The sequence below is a fragment of the Chelonoidis abingdonii genome, chromosome 6, assembly GCF_003597395.2.
Source record: "Chelonoidis abingdonii isolate Lonesome George chromosome 6, CheloAbing_2.0, whole genome shotgun sequence".
In the NCBI taxonomy this organism is placed as follows: Eukaryota; Metazoa; Chordata; order Testudines; family Testudinidae; genus Chelonoidis; species Chelonoidis abingdonii.
In genome coordinates, this window is record NC_133774.1 from 93,425,475 (window position 1) to 93,445,339 (window position 19,865).

Genomic DNA, 19,865 nt, shown 5'->3' on the forward strand with positions numbered 1-19,865 from the left:
AATAGATGAGCTTAGAACCCTTGTGCTTCTTAAATTACCAGTAAAATCACTGCTTTCAAATTTGATGTTTGTTGTTTTTAAACACCAATTTAAAGAATGTCCCTTTGATTTTATTTAAATCTCTTAATATTAGGTGAAGTATAAAGAAGTAAAAGCAAGAAATGCACAGCTGTTGAAAATGCTGCAGGAAGGTGAAAGTAAGTAAAGTTTATGCTCTAAGATGTTAATTTTGACGTGTACAGTGTTATTTTAAAAATTCACTTAAATGACTTTGAAAAACAGTTTTTAAAGATAAATTGCTAAGAGTAATGAGTGGCAACTGTAAATTGTAATATTGGAATTATTTAATCTGACAATTTCCTTTACTAGGAACTTCTGATAATTCATTTTCAGTCCGAGTGACTAGTGTTCAATTTCATTAGTTGCTATTTCAGTAAAATTGTCTTTATAAGCAACATCCTAATATGAATATAAGAATCATGTGATTGTGTTAGACTTTTTAATACTGCTGGGTCATGCATGTTCAAGTTGTTTCCATGACATCAGGTGCAGTATGTAAACTCTACTTTAGCATATCACACATTGTAAAACAATGTGAGAGAGGAGGGTAACCTTCAGAAGAAATTTTGTAATTTTACCAGTATTGGGGATGCTACACTATAACAGGCTCACTAGTGACACTATAGTTAAAGTTGCCCAAGTGTTTTCATTCCAACCCCCTGTTCTTAGTCATTCATAATTTACTGAAAATTTCTGGTGTCTGGGTCAGGGTGAAATATTTTTTGGGGAAAAAAATTATTAGTTCAGCCAATTTTGGAGGAGTGTGGAAACATGGTTGCCAGATGTCTGGTTTTCAACCAGAATGCCTGGTCGAAAAGGGACTCTGGGGACTCCGGTCAGCACTGCTGACCGAGCCATTAAAAGTCCAGTTGGTGGCGCAGTAGGGTTAATGCAGGCTCCCTGTCTGCTGTGGCTCCACACGGCTCCTGGAAGGAGCAACATGTCCCCCCTCCAGCTCCTACATGTAGAGGCGGCCAGGGGGTTCTGCATGCTGCCCCCATCCCAAGCATCGGCTCCACAGCTTTCATTGGCCAGGAACCACAGCCAATGAGAGCTGTGGGGGCAGTACCTGCAGATGGGGCTGCGTACAGAGCTGACTGGCCGCGCCTCCATGTAGGAACCGGAGGGAGAGACATGCTGCTGCTTCTGGGATCTGCTTGAGGTAAGCACCGCCCAAAACGTGCACCCCTGACCCCCTCTCGTGCCCCAACCCCTGACCCCAGCCCTGAGCCCCCTCCCACCCTCCGAACCCCTTGGTCCCAGGCCGGAGCGCCCTCCTACACTCGAACCCCCTCATCCCCAGCCCCACCCCAGAGTCTGCACCCTCAGATGGAACTTTCACACACCCCTGCCCCCCAACCTCCTGCCTTATCCCTGAGGCTCTCCTCCCACCCTCACACTCTGAACCCCTCATTTCTGATTCCACCCAATAACCCACAACCCCAGCCCAGAGCCCTCTCCCATGCTTCGAACCTTCAGCTCCACCCCCCAGCCTGGAGCCCCCTGCTGTACCCCAGAGCCCGCACCCCTAGCCAGAGCACTTACCCCTTCTGCATCCCAACCCTTTGCCTCAGCCTGGAATCCCCTCCTGCACTCTGAATGCCTCTTTTCTGGCTGCACCCCTAGCCGGAGCTCTCACCACCACCCCCTGAGTCAACCCAGTGAAAATGAGTGAGTGAGTTATGGTGGGTAAAGCGAGCAACAGAGGAAGAGGGGGATAGAGTGAACGGGGAACAGGGTCTCAGAGGAGGGGTGGGCAAGGGTGTTCAGTTTTGTGCGAGTAAAAAATTGGTCACCCTATGTAGAAACAATGTCCTATTATAAAATAATAATCTTGTTACCTCTTTTACTAGCTCTCTTGCTGAATAGCTGAGGCAGAAAGATTAATTTGATGGAACAGTTACTCAGGAAAATTAATTTTTGTCTTTTGGTAAAAACTAGCTTGAATGTGGTAGAATTGAGCCTTGAAAATCCCAATTTGCACATGTACAGTAAAGGTTTATAATGATAGCACTATTCTGTATTATCCACAACTTCAAAGAAAGTAACCAAGTATGTAGGTTAAGCACACCTTAATTTTGCTACGTATCTAAAACTTTAGCCAAGATTTTCACATTGATTTAAGGCATAGCTTTGGAAAGCTTATATTCTCAAGCTCCATCCATAACCAGAGAACCTCACAGGTCTGTAGTGAGTCTCTGTGAAGTCTTTGGGAGCCCATACAGGTACTGGCAGTGAAAGTTTCCTAAAAGGCCTAGAAAGTTTCCCATATTCACAGGCTGCTGCTACTGGAAATGGTAATAGACTGTTGGCTCCAGGCAACCTCTATTGTTGGTCCTGCCTTCAGTGATAACTGAGGAAAATATCCTAAGAGTAGCAAAAAAATGGATCCAGCAGTACCCCCACTACAGTTTATATATAAGACTTGTAAGGATAGAGACAGCCTAATGTTCTTGTTTTGTTTAAGTGAAAGACAAAGCAGAAATACTTCTACAGGTTGATGAATCTCAGAGTATCAAGAATGAGTTGACCTTACAGGTAAGTTTGTTTTTTTTTTGGTTTTTTGTTTTTGTTGTTTTGGGGTTTTTTCTTTCAATTTAAAAAAAGGCAAACAGCAAAGCCAAACTGAAAATGAGTATAAGCACAGAAATAAGTGCAGAATTCCCCTCTATCTGGATTGTTTGTGTTAATGGACATAGAGTATATAAGATCCAGCTACCCTTTTTAAATGGCATTTGTGCATTCAGAGATTTCTACTGTGGAAGAGTCAGCAGATTTTCAAGGTGAAGCATTAACATTTATTATATGAACACAGAATAGGGAACACATGCCATATTTCTGTATTTGTTTTGGCTTTGCAGTAATTTAATTAAAATCTTAAACTTGATCCAGTATTCTATTTGTGCAATGTCATAGGATGACATGAAATAGTATAATTCAGTTTCCATTAATTATGAATTCTGAGATAATCACTTCTTAAGAGTGAGGTAATTGAATCAATTGTGTTGCATTATATTACATCAGTTACAGTACACTGACATAAAATAAAATATAATGCAATGGCTAAAATCTGAAAGAAAATTGTCACTTTTCATATTACATTATTCAGGCAAACACATAAAGAGGCACTAGGGAACTAATAGAGACTTAGGGAATACTATTTGTACTTTGTGATACATCAAATGTTGATCATTTTGAGAATAATCTCTTTCTTGAATAAACTAATTATTTACTTCTCTTCCCAGCAACACTTTTATATATAATTATATTATTATTATTTAGGCTGTTGAACTGGAGCAGAAATGTTTGGTGTGTATTGGAAGATTAAGATAATTCTGTAACGCTTTTAAAAAATTGTTGTAGGTGACTACACTTCATGCTGCATTAGAACAAGAAAGATCTAAAGTGAAATTATTACAAGCAGAACTAACAAAATATCAGGTATTTATTTTTATACTGTCTCTAGAAATAAATTCACCTATGTCTAGTATAATTCTCATAGTATATGGAAACGTTGATACAAGAGAATCTTGACTTTTGTGTAGTTGCTTTGAAGGTAACGTATCTGTGTATTTCCTTAAGTTAGTACTACCTAGGCCAGGAGTTGGCAGCCTTTCAGAAGTGATATGCCGAGTCTTCATTTATTCACTCTAATTTAAGGTTTTGTGTGCCGGTAATACATTTTAACATTTTTAGAAGGTCTCTTTATATAAGCCTATAATATATAACTAAACTATTGTTGTATGTAAAATAATAAGGTTTCAAAATATTTGAGAATCTTCATTTAAAATTTAAATTAAAATGCAGAGCCCCCCGGACTGGTGACCAGGACGTGGGCAGTGTGAGTGCCACTGAAAATCAGCTCACATGCCGCCTTTGGCATGTGTGCCATAGGCTGCCTACCCCTGACCTAGACAATTTTAAAAATATAATGGACTTTTTAGAAAACAGTAACAAAACTGAAGCATAGTTTTGCATTTACTTGGGTGGCTGAATGGATTTAGTCTTCCATTTTGTGCCTCAAAACATACTTGAATTACACAGGTAAACAAGATTGCACACTTTTGTTGCTTCTATATACTCTTAACATTCCGAATATAAGACTACATCTAAACTAGTAACTTGATTTTATACAGTAACTCCTCACTTAACATTGTAGTTATGTTCCTGAAAAATACGACTTCTAAGCGAAACGATGTTAAACGAGTCCAATTTCCCCATAAGAATTAATGTAAATATAGTGATGATGATTGTGAAGCTTCGTTGAGGTGGCGGAGTCAGAGGGTGGGATATTTCCCAGGGAATGCCTTACTGCTAAATGATGAACTAGCAATTGGCTGAGCCCTCAAGCGTTAACGCTCTCACTCTATAAGGCAGCAGGAATGGAGGGAGGGGAGATAGCATCGCAGACAGAGACACACTATGTATGAGAGAGAGATGTGCATTTCCCCTTTCAGTAAGCTGCCTTGTTAATTAGATGAGCTTGCTGAGACCACAGCTGCTGCCAGCAAGCTCCCTCCATCCTGAGCCCTGTCATGTGTCCCCCTGTTCTATGGAAGATGGGGTAAGCGGGGTGCAGGGGCCGGGGGACAACCTGACAGCTCCCTTCTTCCTCTTCGTCCCCCCCCCCCCCCCGCCCCCGCAAGCAGGAGTTTCGGAGAGCAGCTCCAACGCAGAAGGCAGGAGTGGTACATGGCAGTGCAGGGAGGGACGGCTTCAATTGCTAGCCTGCTGGGCAGCTGCTGCACAGGGAACTTAGGGGAGCAGGGAGCTGATGGGGGGCTGCCAGTCCACCCTGGTTCCAAGCCCCTACTAGCTAGCTGCAACAGGCTGCTCTTCCTGCAAGCTGTGGACAACGCAGGTGGCTGCCAAATGATGTTAGAAGGGAGCATTGCACAACTTTAAACAAGCATGTTCTCTAATTGATCAGCAACGTAACAATGTTAACCGGGTCATCTTTAAGTGAGGAGTTACTGTATATTTTTCTTGTTATCTGGGACAGATAACCTGAAGCCAAGTGCAAGTCTTAGTAGATTGATTATTGCTTTTTTCTCTCACCCGTGGCAAACCTTTCAAATGAGATAAATGAAATAGATTTTCATTTTGCTCTTAATATGTAGAAGAGTGCATTTACTGATCTGTGCTTTTTAATGTGGCATTTTCTACTTGGCTAAGCAATAGAGTAATTTTTGTTAGTGAAATATAAGATATGAAAAAAATGTTTGAAATTGTTTTAATGTAAGCTGAATTTTCACACTTGCATGCTTTTATATTTATTCAATTCTGAGCATCTTCAAAATAGTGAAATTATTTGATTTCACAGCAATAAGATGCTGTGCTTATTTCTGTATGGTAAGTATTTCCTTTGGAAAAAGATTTAAAACAATGCTGAAAGAAAATATTGCTTCAGTTATAGGTAAGGTTAAGATTTTGTCAGTTATTTTTAGTAAAAGTCATGGACAGGTCACAGTCAATAAACAAAAATTAACAGAAGCCCACGACCTGTATGTGACTTTTACTAAAAATAACCAGCGGAGTGGGAGGGCTGATCACCAGGGGAACTGAAGCTGAAGGAGTCCTGAAGGTTTGTTAAAATCATGGAATCCAGGACTTCCGTGACTAAATCGTATCCTTAGTTATAGGGAAAGCTAATCACTTGTAAATTAAAATAGAAAGTTTTCAAGTAGCTGCATAGACTTAGGTGTAAACAGTAAGCACTCCTGTTTCAAGCTATAACCTGTTAGTTTTTTATGCTGGAATACTGTGTGTTCATCCCATGACAATACCTCATTGCATTCGAATCTAATTACTCTTTCTGACAAAGCAACAGATTCAACATTTCTCACTGCTTCATCATCTTCCCTCTCTGGTATTCCACAATGCTTTATCCTCAGTTTCACCTGCTTTTTCCCTGTGCATTTCCCAGGAGTGATCTCGTCAACTCTTAAAGCAAAAATTATTTTTACAGTAATAGTTCCCAAATGTGTACATGCACACCTTGACATCTCACTCTGTTCACTCTCACACTTCCAGCTGTATCTTAACATCCAGCATGCCACACCACTAATCTTAAAAACCAATCAAGCAAAACAAAAACAAACCCTCCTGTTACCATCAAACTCCATCATGTTCCCTGTTACTCAGACTTACATCTTTACTGCTGCATTTAACTTTTCTCTTAATATTCATGCTGTTCCTAATTTCTTTCATTTCTTCAAGATCTCCAAAAGCCATCTTTTATTCCTACAAAAATCCTCATCTTTGTCTTGATTATTGTAGTGTCCTCTTCTCTTCTCTCTCTGTCTATACAAATTCTGCTTTTAAAATTTTCCCTTTCCTCTACTCCTATTATCTCCTTCCTCATTTAATCCCCTTTGCTGCCTCTTTGTGCAAAGTTCAAGCTTGTCCTCTGTTTAAGGGCACAGCACAATTACACCATCACTATTTCTACTTTTATTCCTTCTTATAATTCTCTTACGTTGTCCATCAAAGGACCACTTCTCTTAGTTTTGTCTTTACAGTCTTCCATGACTTCCCTCACCTTTATGAGCTCTCTCTCATATTTGTGAACCAAAAGACTCATAAATTTTATGGCCAGAAGAGAGCATCATGACCCTCTACTCCAGGGGCAGGCAAACTTTTTGGCCCGAGGGCCGCATCGGGTTTCCAAACCTGTATGGAGGACCAGTTAGCGGAGGCTGTGCCTCCCCAAAGAGCCAGGTGTGGCCCAGCCCCGCCCCTATCCGACCCCTCCTTCTTCTTGCCCCCTGATTGCCCCCCCCGGATTCCTGCCCAATACAACCCTCTGCCCTTGTCCCCTGACCGTCCCCGTAACCCCTGTCCCTGACTGCCCCCCACAACCCCTTTCAACCCCCCTCTCCTTCCTGACCGCCGCCGGGAACGCTTGTCCCCATTCAACCCCTCTGACCGCCCCGACCCCTATCCACACCCCTGCCCCCTGACCACCACCCCAAATTCCCCTGCCCTCTAGCCAATCCTCCCTGCTCCCTGCCCTCTTACTGTGCTGCCTGGAGCACCGGTGGCTGCACGCCACCTCTTAGCTTGAGTATTGCCTTAAAACACACTTTGTCTGTGAATCCTTTCAATAACTCTACCAAAAGTGTTTTTAATATTCTTTGCTTTGATCAGATGTGTTGTCTCAATCTTTCTCTTCATTTGTGAGTTCCCTGAGGCAAGAACTATCTTCGTCTATTTTTGTACAGCACAGTTGGTGCTCAGATAATAAGACTTCAGTTGTGTATGTAAAATGCTATACAATTCGAGATTTAAACTATCCAAAAATAATTGACTTAACTGACGTGCATGTCTTTATACCTGTATTCAAATATGTCAAATGTATTTTTTAGTTTACTATTTCACTTTTTTCCTCTGCAGGGTGGGAGAAAAGGGAAGAGAAACTCAGAATCTGACCAATGCAGGTGATTATACTTGCCGTCAAGTTGAAAGCAAAAAATCAAATCTTGTTCTTCAGGGTTTTGCAGAAATGTATATATTTGTTGTACACTGCAAAGCTATGCAGTTTTTTGGAAAGAAGCTAACAATTACTAGTTTGACTGACGTTCTAAATAGTTAATTTGTTGCACTTTCTGTTAGTTTAAAGAAAAAAAGTAGAGAACTGTTCCAGCAGAGCTCAAACATTGTTGCTGTTAATGCCATAATTAGTTTTTCATCAGTTAATAAAATTTACTCTTTCATTTGCATGTCTAAATTCTTGCTTTTTAGAACAGGTTGCATCATAACATCTATTTAAAGGTCAGCATTTCTAATTCCTCTAAAATTGACAAGCTTAGTTGGATTTCTTTTGAAATTAAGTGTGTTTTTTAGAAGGGTGCAGTATAGGATTAGTCACCCAAATTTGGAGGAGTTTGAGCCATGATTTCCAGAGATATAAGCTCCAGAAAATAAAAAGGCATTTTAAAAAAGGTTTCTCGGTGGGGTTTTTGCCCAAAGCTAGTGATCAAATGATCGATGAGCTAGGGTAAAAATAGTCTGTGTGTCAAGTTTTATCCAAGATAGTGCTTGGCACTCACTAAATCTTTGGGTGACCCAGAATGGTATGTAAGAAAATGTACAATTTTACACTGTGCATGCCCCAGTACAGAAAGGTGACTAGAGTTTCCATTCCTGCCATTTTATATGTTTTAAACCTCTACTCTAAAGTTCTCTAAACTTTGAACAATTAATCCAATTGCTTTGAAATGTGATGCACTCCATAAAAGTGCGGGAATAACATTAGTGATGCAAATTTGGGATCATTCAGCTGAGGGCTTCACGAGTTATAGCCCCACTTGGCTTTTTCTGTTGCCTTGTTCCGTAAAACTGAGACAGAGGTACTAATGACTGAGGATTATGTTCAGACTACAGGCACTGGTGAGCTGGAACCGGTTCGCAAAAACCAGTTGTTAAATTTAGAAGTGGGTGTAGAACAGGTCATTAAAGGGGCCGGTGGGTGGGCAAGGACTGTCCTGTCCGGTCTGCCTGAGCTCTTGCTGCCAAAGTGCCACGAGGACCTGGCAGGGAACTGGTTATTAGGATTTTGGGAGCTCATCACTGATTACAGGGATATGGATAGCAGTGTGCACCGAACTACTGTGCTGTAACTTCCGCACGTGGACACTGTGGGCATGAACTAAAAGGTTTCTAGTTCACATTAATGTAGTCTTGGATTTTTTGTTTGCATCCCTTAATAATGTTAGATGGAATCCTGTGGGAGAGAATGAATCATTGTAAAAGGTGAATAGCTTGTACATTTCAGCAACTGGGAGAGTAAAGGCATGTGTGTCAATGGAGCGTACTGGGGCATTGCTGAAAGAGGGCAAAGTTAAGGTTGCATAGGTAACCTTAACTGCATTTCCTGGTTTTCAGAAGTTTGAGTTTTGATCAATTCAGCATTCTGTAAGAGGAAAAACATAGCACCAAGCAACCTTAACTCCAAATTAATGTATTTTTTTTTTTTTGCCATTGAATTATCAATATTGTTTATCTCTTGTTAGAATACAAGTGCCCTGGGGAAAGTGTCTCCATAATACCATTCATCTCTGTCTGTAAATATGTCAGTGAGAGACTTTCTTATTGAAACCAAGAACATGGCTGCTGAAGGTTTATTTGCAGTAAAAAAAAAACAACATATTAAATATTTGATTTTACAGTACCTAAACCAAGCCTTTAGTAAGGCCAACATGTTGGAGTATAACCAGGGCTTTGCGTACTCTGCATCACAGTGAGACCAAATCTACATTAAGGGTACGTCTACAGTACAGAATTAATTCAGACTTATTTTATTCGAATTTTCGGAAGTGATTTTATACATTCGGTGATGTGTGTCCCCACTAAAGCAGAGTGCGTCCACAGTACTGAGACTAGCATTGAATGTCGGAGTGGAGCGCTGTGGGAAACTATCCCACAGTTCCCACAGTCTCTGCTGCCCATTGGAATTGTGGGTTAAGCTCCCAGTGCACGATGGGGCAAAAACATTCTCGTGGGTGTTTGGGTGCGCCATCACTCGCTCTTCCCTCAGTGAAAGCTACGGCAGACGCCATACTACCAGCAGATGGTGCAGCACGGTGCATCGCCTGTCTCCTGGTACTATGAATCCATCTCGCATGTCCTCTCGTCTTTCTAGCTACTCTTTCATCTAACAATTTCCTGCCTTTTTTCGGCTACTGTGAACTGAGCCGCGCAGCTGCCGCCGCTTTTTCCATGTTGTTGGTCGTGGGCTCCCATGGAAGCTACAGACGGCAACAATTCCCTGCCATTTTTTGGCCATCATGAACAGAGCAGCACGGCTTCCGCCGCAAACTCTGCTCTCCCGCTCTTGCAGCGCTAACTAACTTCCTGACTCCGTGAAAGCTGCAGAAGACAACAATTTACTGCCTTTTATCGGCCATCTTGAACCAAACAGCGTGTGTAACGCCCTTTTTCCACGATTACCCATGCAGGCACCTTAGCGTGGCAAGCATGGAGCCCGCTCAGATCTCCACTGCAGTTTTGACCATTATAAATACCTCGCACATTATCCAACAGTATGTGCAGTACCAGCAAAACTGGGCAAGGAAGTGATGACAATGCGATTACCATACTGATGAGAACATGGACACAGACATTCCTAGAAACACGGCATGTGGCGACTGGGAGATCATGGTGGCATTGGGCCAGGTTCATGCCGTGGAACGCCAATTCTGGGACCGAGAAACCAGCACAGACTGGTGACCACATAGTGTTGCAGATTTGGGATGATTCCCAATGGCTGCGAAACTTTCAAATGTGTAGGGCCACTTTCATGGAACTTTGTGACTTGCTGTCCCCTGCCCTGAAGCGCAAAGACACCAGAATGAGAGCAGCCCTCACAGTTGAGAAGCGAGTGGCCATAGCACTGTGGAAGCTTGCAACACCCGACAGCTATCAATCGGGAATCAGTTTGGAGTGGGCAAATCTACTGTGGGGGCTGCAGTGCTGCATGTAGCCAATGCAATCATTGACCAGCTGCTATCAAGGGTAGTGACTCGGGGAAAAGTGCAGACCATTGTGGGTGGCTTTAATGCACTGGGGTTCCCTAACTGCAGCAGGGCAATAGATGGAACGCATATACCTATCTTGGCTCTAGCACACCGGGGCGGCCAGTACATAAACTGCAAGGGATACTTTTCCATGGTGCTGCAAGCACTGGTGGATCACAAGGGACGTTTCACCGACATCAATGTGGGATGGCCAGGAAAGGTGCATGACGCTCTCATCTTCAGGAACTCTGGTCTATTTGAACAGCTGCAGGAAGGGACTTACTTCCCAGACCAGAAAATGACTGTTGGGGATGTTGAAATGCCTATAGTTTATCCTCGGGGACCCAGCCTACCCCTTAACGCCAGGGCTCATGAAGCCATACACAGGCACCCTGGACAGTAGTAAGGAGCAGTTCAACTATAGGCTGAGCAAGTGCAGAATGGTGGTAGACTGTGCTTTTGGACATTTGAAAGTTCACTGGCACAGTTTACTGACTTAGTTAGATCTCAGTATAACGAATATTCCAATTATAAATGCTGCTTGTTGTGTGCTCTACAATATCTGAGAGAGTAAAGGGGAGACATTTATGGTGGGGTGGGAGGTTGAGGCAACTCACCTGGTGGCCAGTTTCGCACAGCCAGACAACAGGGTGATTGGAAGAGCGCAGCAGGGTGCTGCGCATCAGAGAAGCTTTGAAAACCAGTTTCATGACTGGCCAGGGTACGGTGTGACAGTTGTTTGTTTCTCTTGAAGTGACCCACCCCCTGTATATATATATGAAAGGAAATAAAAGTCTAAATTGTTTAAGAACGGTTCTTTATTTGTTGCACAACACATTGAGAGAAATCAGAAGGCAGACTGGGGGTGGGGGTGTTGGGTTAGGGGGGTGGAGGAGGAGGAAGGAAGGACGGAAGGACAAGTCAAGAAACCAAATCAAAAGTTCACATATGCTAGCTTTCTGCTGCTTGGGCGATCCTCTGGGATTGTGTGTGTGGGGCCCCATAGCCTCCCCCCTCGTGTTCTTGTACGTCTGGGTGAGGAGGCTATGGAACTTGGGGAGGAGGAAGGGCGGTTATACAGGGGCTGCAGCGGCAGTCTGTGCTCTTGCTGCCTTTCCTGCATTAGATCCAGCATACAGCGGAGCACGTCAGTTTGCTCCCCCATGAGCTTGACCATAGCATCCTGCCTGCTCTCATCGTGCACATCCCTCCTCTCTTGGTGTTCCTGTAGTGCTTTACAGGACTCCACAATTGTTTGCCTCCATGCATTCAGCTGGGCCCCATCAGTGTTGGAGGACTGCATGAGCTCGGCGAACATGTATTCCTGAGTTGTTGGGTTTTTTTTTCCACCTTCTAATCTGAACCAGCCTTTGGGACGGAGTAGATTGGGGCTGCGTTGAAACATTTGCACCTCCAGGAGGAGAAAAAGAGAGGGAAGTATTTTAAAATATACATTTCAGAGAACAAAGGGGATACTTTGGTATGAGTAAGCCATCACACACAGCCGGGCAACAGAATTCAGCTTGCAGTCAGCCTAGGGGAATGCGGGGTTCTGGTGGTTCTACATTCATTTCAGTGTTTTCAAACTGCTGGTACTCCTTTCCCATAGCAAGCAATGCCTGGTGGGTTTTCCATAAAGGAGGGCCTGCGGGCTCTCTGGGATGATCACTTCACACAACAAACACACACACACACGCATGGCTCCGATCAGGCTCTCACTCACCAAAAGTACCTTCTTCAGGGTCATGGTCCAGGAGTGCTGCCCTGGGAGTGGGGGGAGGCTATTGGCTCCAGCGTTAAGCATAGTTCCTGGCTGAGGGGGGAATGGATTCCCCACTTGCCGCCTCTGCACTGTCATCCTCCTCCTCCTCTTCATCCTCCAATGACTCCTCCTCCTCGCAACTCCCCCCTTGCAGGTGTCCACGGACAGTGGTGGAGTAGTGGTGGCATCACCCCCCATAATTGCATGGAACTCACAGTAGAAGCGGAATGTATGGGCCTGTGACCCAGAGCACCCGTTTGCCTCCCTGGCTTTTTGGTATGCTTGCCTGAACTCCTTGATTTTTGTACGACACTGCTCTGTGTTTCCTGCCAGAGCCTCCTTGTGCCCCCAACCCCTTCAGAAGGAGGTGATGATTAAAAATGGCTATGCAAATTGCTTTAAATAAACAGTTTCACCTGCGGACCCTGGCCTTGTGGGTGCCCAGGAATTCCCCACGCTGGAGCAGCGCCTGCTACAAGCCCTCAAAGACAAGGCTGGAGGGTCCGGAACTGTCCATAGCAGATGGGGGGGAAGCATTGATGCTTGCTTGTAGGAAGGCATGTATTTAGTAATGTGTAAAAGCTGGGAAGCTTATTATACCTTGGCAATAAAACCAGTTACACTTATGCACCTGATATGGCTTCACTGAGTGTATCCAAGCCCCCCTCACCATTTGGTTGGACACTGGGTAAACTCATAAATTGTCCGCCATCTTTAACACTGAGAGAGAGAGATGCACAGCTGTTTGCTCCCCAGGTATTAATTACTTACTCTGGGTTAAGTAATAAGGAAAATGATTTTATTAAGTATAAAAAGTAGGATTTAAGTGGTTCCAAGTAATAACAGACAGAACAAAGTTATCATGCAACGTGAAAACAAACACGCAAGTCTAAGCCTAATACATTAAGAAACTGATTGCAGATAAAATCTCACCCCCCAGACATGTTCCAGTAAGCTTCTTTCACAGACTGGACTCTTTCCTAGTCTGTGTCCAGCAGTCATTCCCACACCTGTAGTTACTGTCCTTTGTTCCAGTTTCTTTCAGGCATCTCTTTGGCGTGGAGGTGCCATCTCTTGAGCTAGCTGAAGAAAAAATGTAGGAGTTTCCAGGGCCTTTTATATTCTCTCTCTTGTGAGCGGAAACCCCTTTGTTCTGTGCAAAATCACAACAACAAAATGGAGTTTATAGTCACCCAGGCAAGTCATATGTCTATGAATGATTCAGCTCTTTGCAGGGCTGATGCCATTGTTTACATGTTAGTTTGAACATTCCCAGGAAAGCTGAGATTTGGATTGGCACCTCCAAAAGTCAGGTAAGTATTTGATTGGGCACTTACTGAGAATAGTCCTTTCTCAAGAGCTGACCAAATGCTTCACTGAGGCTACTTAGAATCAAACACATTGAGATACAAGTACATAACCAATATTCAAAACTTCAAATACCAAAATGATACAGACACACAGCATAATCATAACCTGAAAATTACAACCTTTCCATAGACACCCCTCTTGACCTCCTCTTTACAAGACCTACTGCAACCATAGGACCCTGGTTGCAACAATGATCTGTACAGTCACAGTTCATGTCAATAACGTCACAGTTTCCTTAAAAGAAAAGTCAGATCCCACTTAATCAAAATGCAGTATTCTTACTTCATGATCGACTAATCCTTGTCATTGGCTCAATGCTGCATGGTGTGGAGCATTCTAGCCCTGATGCAGCAAAGCACTATGCTTAAGTGCCTTACTGGGTTAGAGCTACAGTGTTCCACAGTGTGCAGCACTGAGCCCATATCAGTAATAATAATACATGATAGTTGCTATCCAGTTAGCATATTAGTTTATTGTTTTAAGCTTAACTTCTTTAACAGAGTCTACAGTATCCTTCAAGATAGGGCTGCATTCTCTGTCAACAGCAAGAGTCTTAAACGCTTATTTTGCCATTTAGCAACAGGTAAACTGTATGTGATAAATGGAATCCCTAAAAGGTGACCTACAAAGGGAAGATTGGTTTTGACCCTCTGGTGCTCCATTTTGTATAAACAAGGCCATAAAGGTGGGGGGGGTCCTAGTTTTTTTTTATCTTAAATAGTAGGAATGTTAAGTGGTTTTCCTTGGTTTTGCTGGAGCACTCCTTGGAGGTCTCAGATGTGGAGTGTGGTCAGATGTCTGAGTGGATCTTAAATTGCTGTAACTTTACATCTTCTTTCAGCCCAATGTAATTACACTAGCCAAGGTCTTGTCAAAATCGCACCAGTTTAACTAAAGGTGTGATTTTAAATTTAGTTAAACTGGTTCAAAACCCTATGTGGAAACTCTGTTCAGTTTAAACCTGGCTCAGATCTTACCCAGTTAAACTAAATAGACACTGCTTAAATTGAATTCAGTGTCTACACAGGAGTTTGTATCTGTTCAATTAAAATGGCTTTCAAACTGATTTACAGTTAAACTGGTGTAATTCTGAATATACCTATAATTTACTAGGCAGTGCTGTGAATTTAACATAGTTTAGAACTTCTGATTCAACTTTAAAATTAAATTTAAGTTCTAAAGTCTTAATCAGAAAGGGAAAGACAGAAAAGAAAAGGGAGAAGGTGGAGAAATGGGTAAAACACTTGCTATCTGAGACATAAATCTGAAAAGTCCTTTTAATTAAAATCAGAAGAAGTTACGTTTTGTTTTCCTTTGGGACTATTTATAAGTGATGTAATGCATTTTATATCAATTTTAAAAATCCCTTTTCTCCTAAGTGTTAGCTATTTTATAAACACAGACAGGACACTTTAGGGAGTGTATCACTGCTTCGTTGGTGGCTGGAATACTCGACCATCAGCCTGGCATCTACCAGTGCAACTAAAGAGCAGCAATATCCTAACACAGTTCAAACAATGTATCTTGTTGGGTTAAATAAAACGATATGTTAAAATCAGTTTAACAAAAACTATTTAAAATCTTTGCACAAACACTTGTAGTCAGAAATTGATGCAGAAAAACAAGCTGAGAAAGGGAAAGGACAAGGAGCAGGTGAGGGGCAGGGCAAGAAGGAAAAGAACAAAGTGGAGAAGGGGAGTGTGAGTTGAAAGAACATTGTCAAGATATTCTTAAATTTAAAATAAAAAAATCTACTTCCCCTTACTAATATCTGTACTGCAGCTGGGAGGCGTAATTCTTAGTTTTGGTAGATGTACACATGATAGCTCTCTGCTATGACATGACATACTAAAACTAGCAATGTGCCACAACGGCTCACACTTGCCACCCAAATACAATCCTGTTTTGAGATCCTGGTTATGTGCTCAGAAGGCTACACAGTGCTGCCATGACCACATTACTATTTTTAGCATGTCAGCTTGAGCAAAGCTAGTGTGTGTACATTTACCCAACTTGGGAATTATATCTCCTGGCTACAGTGCATACATAGCTTGTAGAAGGCAGAAAGTAGAACAGTTGTAAAAATCATATGTTTATGGTTAGTTTCGCTTTCTGGTTCTCATATGCTGCTGGCTAAAAGGTGTGAGATGAGTTCATATCAGTGTAGTTTAATGTCTCTGAACAAATACATTGTTTTCTTGTCCCCTGAGAAAATGTCAAGGAAAAAGATGTTGAAACTCGACAAACTGACTCTTCCTTATCATCTGGACTGAAAGGAGTAGGTGAATCAAGAAACCTTAATTTCTTGATGAACTTTTCCCACACACTTGACTAATTCTATGATGAAGACCCTCTCTAGTGCATTAGTAAGTCATTCTCCACAACAAGGCTACAGTAAATTACTTGTTCCCATTTTCTTAAATGTTCTTACTGAATCAAGGAATTAGTGATCTGCCTCAGTCAAGCAGAAAATTTATAAAAGGGCTGTTCCAAAGAATGTGGATTTGTATAATTCTTAATATTTGTAAAAATACATTATGTTGTGACACCCCCAATTGACAAAGGCTTTGTAGCTGGGATTCAATTATATGTAAAACATAGACTAGCTCCTGGGTTACCTCAACTCATATCTCTAGCCTGTGGACCGCAAATGAAATTCTGCTCCCTAATCTGATGCTTGATTTCTGTATAAAATGCTGTTTCAAGACTGCTGGAATTGTTACAGTTCAGAGTAAACAGCATCTGTATTTCCACTGCCCATCCCCATGCTCCACCAAGAGCACCCATTCTCAGGCTGTCAGTGCCCTAGCTGTTGCCTCTCTTTGGTGGAGATCCACATCTCTTCCTTCTGACCATATTTCCAAGATGCACCGTTCACTGCCTTTACTATGTATTTCCTAGCACAGTCTGTTTACACAGCCCTGCTTGCTTTCTTTTCAGAGACTGGTAACAGAAGAAGTGCTAAAGCTATGTTATCACACAATTCCTCCTATACCTGAACAGTGGTATTGCTGTGGATGCTTCTGTTATAGTGCTGCAGCCTTTTAAAATGGTGAATGTTTATAACAAAGTGATCCTGAGTAAAAGATTCCAGGATTGGCAGCTGAGTGGACAAAGTCGTTGAGCTCTAAGGAAATCCCCACAAGGTAGGAGGTGAAGGAATCCTCACTGCCAGCCTTGGCAGGGGAGCTGAGACTGCATTAATCCTATGGCTTTAGCACACTTTAAATGTGTACAGAATTTCCTATATAGCAGCAGAGCCTCCTCTTACCCTGTTCCTTTGCATTAGAGCATAAGGTGTGACTGCCACTCCATACCACGAAAGGAACAAGCACTCTGTAATTCTGCTGTTGTGCAGGCCTGCACCAATTTTAGTGGCAAGACACCACAGGAGTAGTAGAGGCAGGGAACAGGATTTGCCCTTCACTCTGATCTTTTTCTGGGTATGTGACTAATTTGTGGGAGTGTAGTGATATAAATTCCATAATCCTGCCATACTATTATGTCTTGTTTTGCCATCCAGTAAATTCTTCTGCTGACTGACAGCTCTACTTGGGTCATTAACAAGGTTTGAACCCAGAATCTTCATCTATACTTGGCACATCTCTTCCAGTAGGGGTAACAGGTAGTGAAACTAGGGTATTATGTTGTATACAGGTGAACTGGAAGAGGGGATGTGACCAACTTTACCAATGGGTTATACAGCTGTTTATGCCTATGAGACATGGTGGGTAACAATTTCCTAGGATTCTATTCCTGGGGCTCGGAGCAGAGTGGAGTCTAAAGGTTACAGACAGCACAACCAAGCAGATAACTTGGCAGGTGTTCTGGAAAGCACTGTGGCAAAGTGGATATGACATTGAGTATGCCAGATTGTAGATCTGTGCTCTATACTAAGCAAATCCATCTGGATCTTTTGTAACCTCTCAGGTATCACTAGAACAATAGTTTTCAACCTGGGGTCCACAGGTTATATTGAAGGGGTCTGCAAAAGGTGTAGTTATGACAGAGCAGTGGTTTCCAACTGGGAGTCTAAGATTGCCCAAGGGGTACATTCCTCCATTTGAAATTTTTTAGGGGTCTGCAAATGAAAAACCGTTGAAAATGACTGATCTAGGGCAAGGGAGCTGGGGTGAGCATTACTTACACCCCCTAGGTTCTGAGACCCTGTCTGTCACACACACCTGACAATTTACCAGTTCGGGGGGGAGTGGGGCAGGTGCTGTGACAAAGCTGACACATGCATGTGTCAGGTGAGATGCATGACACCATGACCTAGCAGCTCTACATAAAGGGGACAGAGTTTCACTCACTGCGGCGGGTGGGCTGTACCTTGTGCTTAACCGTACTTGTGCCGAGTCGGGCATGAGGCCCACCCACACGGCCTGGAGCGCAGCTATCATGTGGCCCCTTACTGTGCACCATGCAAGTTGCAGAGTGAAACCAGGTCGCCTGGCTGCTTCAGAAGCCTGAGCAATGAACAAGTCCTGGTCACGGTGAACACTGCACGACCTGCGCTGGGAGTGGCCTGGGGCACCACGGATCCTCTGTCCCCACCCGGCAACAGCGAAGCACGAGGAGAGAGGGGGGCAGGACACCCCCCCCCCGGGCTCGAACCAAGACAGTCAGGAACTACTGAGGACTCGCTCTCAGACGCTCAAGCGGAAGGCAACAGGCCGCACATGCGCACTAGGCAAAGCGAACGCACACACCATCCTCTAACCTGGTCAGGTGACATGCGCAGGCGCACTGGTTATGCATGCAAACCGGAAGGAGTCTCACGGCGGCTAACCTAGAGTGTTCCGTTGGTGGTATGTTTGCGCACCGCCAGCAAGTCGATACTGCGCGTGCGCACTGCGCAACACCCGTTGCACATGCGCTTGGCTGACTGTGCGCTCCATGCCAGGCGAGACAACATCCCTTTCTAGTAACTTCCCTCATTCGCAACGTCATCAGTGCGCGCCGCGCCTGAGATGGGTTGTTTCCGTTTAACTCTCCGGGAGTGAGAGTGTCGCGAGTGTTTCCCGGTGTCGGCGCGCGGGAGGCAGCGGCGGTGAGGGGCTGGGTTTACGTAGCGTGCTCCGCGCGGCGAGAGCGAGCGAGACCTCGAGTAAGCGGCCCCCTCCTCCGCCATGGCCGAGAGCGGAGAGAACCCCCACGGGGCCCGCAGCTCCCCGGACTCCCCCGCCCCGGGAGGCGCCGCCTCTTCGGAGCCGCGGATCATCAAAGTCACCGTGAAAACCCCCAAAGAGAAGGAGGAGTTCGCAGTATCCGAGACCAGCAACGTGCGGCAGGTGGGTGGGGCGGGCCGCGTCGGTAGCAGCGACGGGGGGAGGGTGGGTGAGGCCGCGCAGCTTCCTGCTCCCGGCTGAGCATCCGAGCCATAGGGAGCCACAGCCGCCCCGCTCCCGTGGGGAGAGGCTGAGGTTGGCAGCGTTCTCCCTCCGCCGAGCCCAGCCGCAGTGCAGGGCCTCCTAGCCAAGCCAGAGCCCTGCCGGGTGACGAAGCAGCGCCCCGCTGTGTTACTCTGTGCGGTGCCGCTGCCTGCCCTAGCCCTGAGTATTCCCCGCTATAGTAGGGCTAGCGCTGCTACCGGCCGCCTCGTCCACAGGCAGCGAGGCCCCAGCGCCTGCCTCTGTAGTCCCGTCGGCGAGAGGAGATGAGTGGCTTTAGCTCTCATACTGTGAGCTGAGCCTAAGCCTAGCCACCTGAGCGGTACTAACAGCGGGAGAGTGGGCCTCGAACTGACATGCATATTGATACAGCGTGTGGTTTAGTTAGGGTGTGTACATGTGATGTCTTCACCCAAAAAAGAGTCTTACTGCTTAACATTATATTGACAAGGATGCTGCCAGTGAAATGCAGCCATAGCTGCGTGGGAATGTGCTGGTGCCATTACACAGTAGTTTCTCCATGTCTAACGATCATGAGCTGCTAGGGTCTTTTTCTGTGTTCTAGTGGAAATCAATTTGTTCCTTTGCACCTTGGGTTCATGGGGAAGAATGCCACCTGTTGAATCAACACCATTTCCCCTGATACTTAAGTCTCTTGTTGGAGACCTTCCATCCAAGTATGGACCAGGCCTGATTCTGTTTAGCTTAGGAGAACCCTGAAGTTCTGTGGCTGTAGGTCATAGGCTATTGACTGTTAAACTG

The 19,865-nt window shown here is 44.2% G+C and overlaps 2 protein-coding genes across 7 annotated transcripts in view; both read left to right on the forward strand.

The window, feature by feature from the left end:
• Window positions 1-7,775, forward strand: part of GKAP1 (G kinase anchoring protein 1) — a 44,637-nt gene extending 36,862 nt beyond the window's left edge. For all 3 annotated transcript variants that reach the window (XM_075067247.1, XM_032785998.2, XM_075067246.1), the window contains exons 7-10: window positions 134-197; window positions 2,528-2,598; window positions 3,424-3,501; window positions 7,456-7,775. In XM_075067247.1, coding sequence (XP_074923348.1) covers window positions 134-197; window positions 2,528-2,598; window positions 3,424-3,501; window positions 7,456-7,503 — 261 coding nt within the window. In that variant the 3' untranslated portion in view covers window positions 7,504-7,775. The remainder of the gene's footprint in view (window positions 1-133; window positions 198-2,527; window positions 2,599-3,423; window positions 3,502-7,455) is intronic.
• Window positions 7,776-18,582: 10,807 nt separating this feature from the next.
• The window catches only part of UBQLN1 (ubiquilin 1), a 42,763-nt gene continuing 41,480 nt past the window's right edge, over window positions 18,583-19,865 (forward strand). For all 4 annotated transcript variants that reach the window (XM_032785994.2, XM_032785995.2, XM_032785997.2 and 1 more), the window contains exon 1: window positions 18,583-19,004. In XM_032785994.2, the coding sequence (XP_032641885.1) occupies window positions 18,843-19,004 (162 nt within the window). In that variant the 5' untranslated portion in view covers window positions 18,583-18,842. The remainder of the gene's footprint in view (window positions 19,005-19,865) is intronic.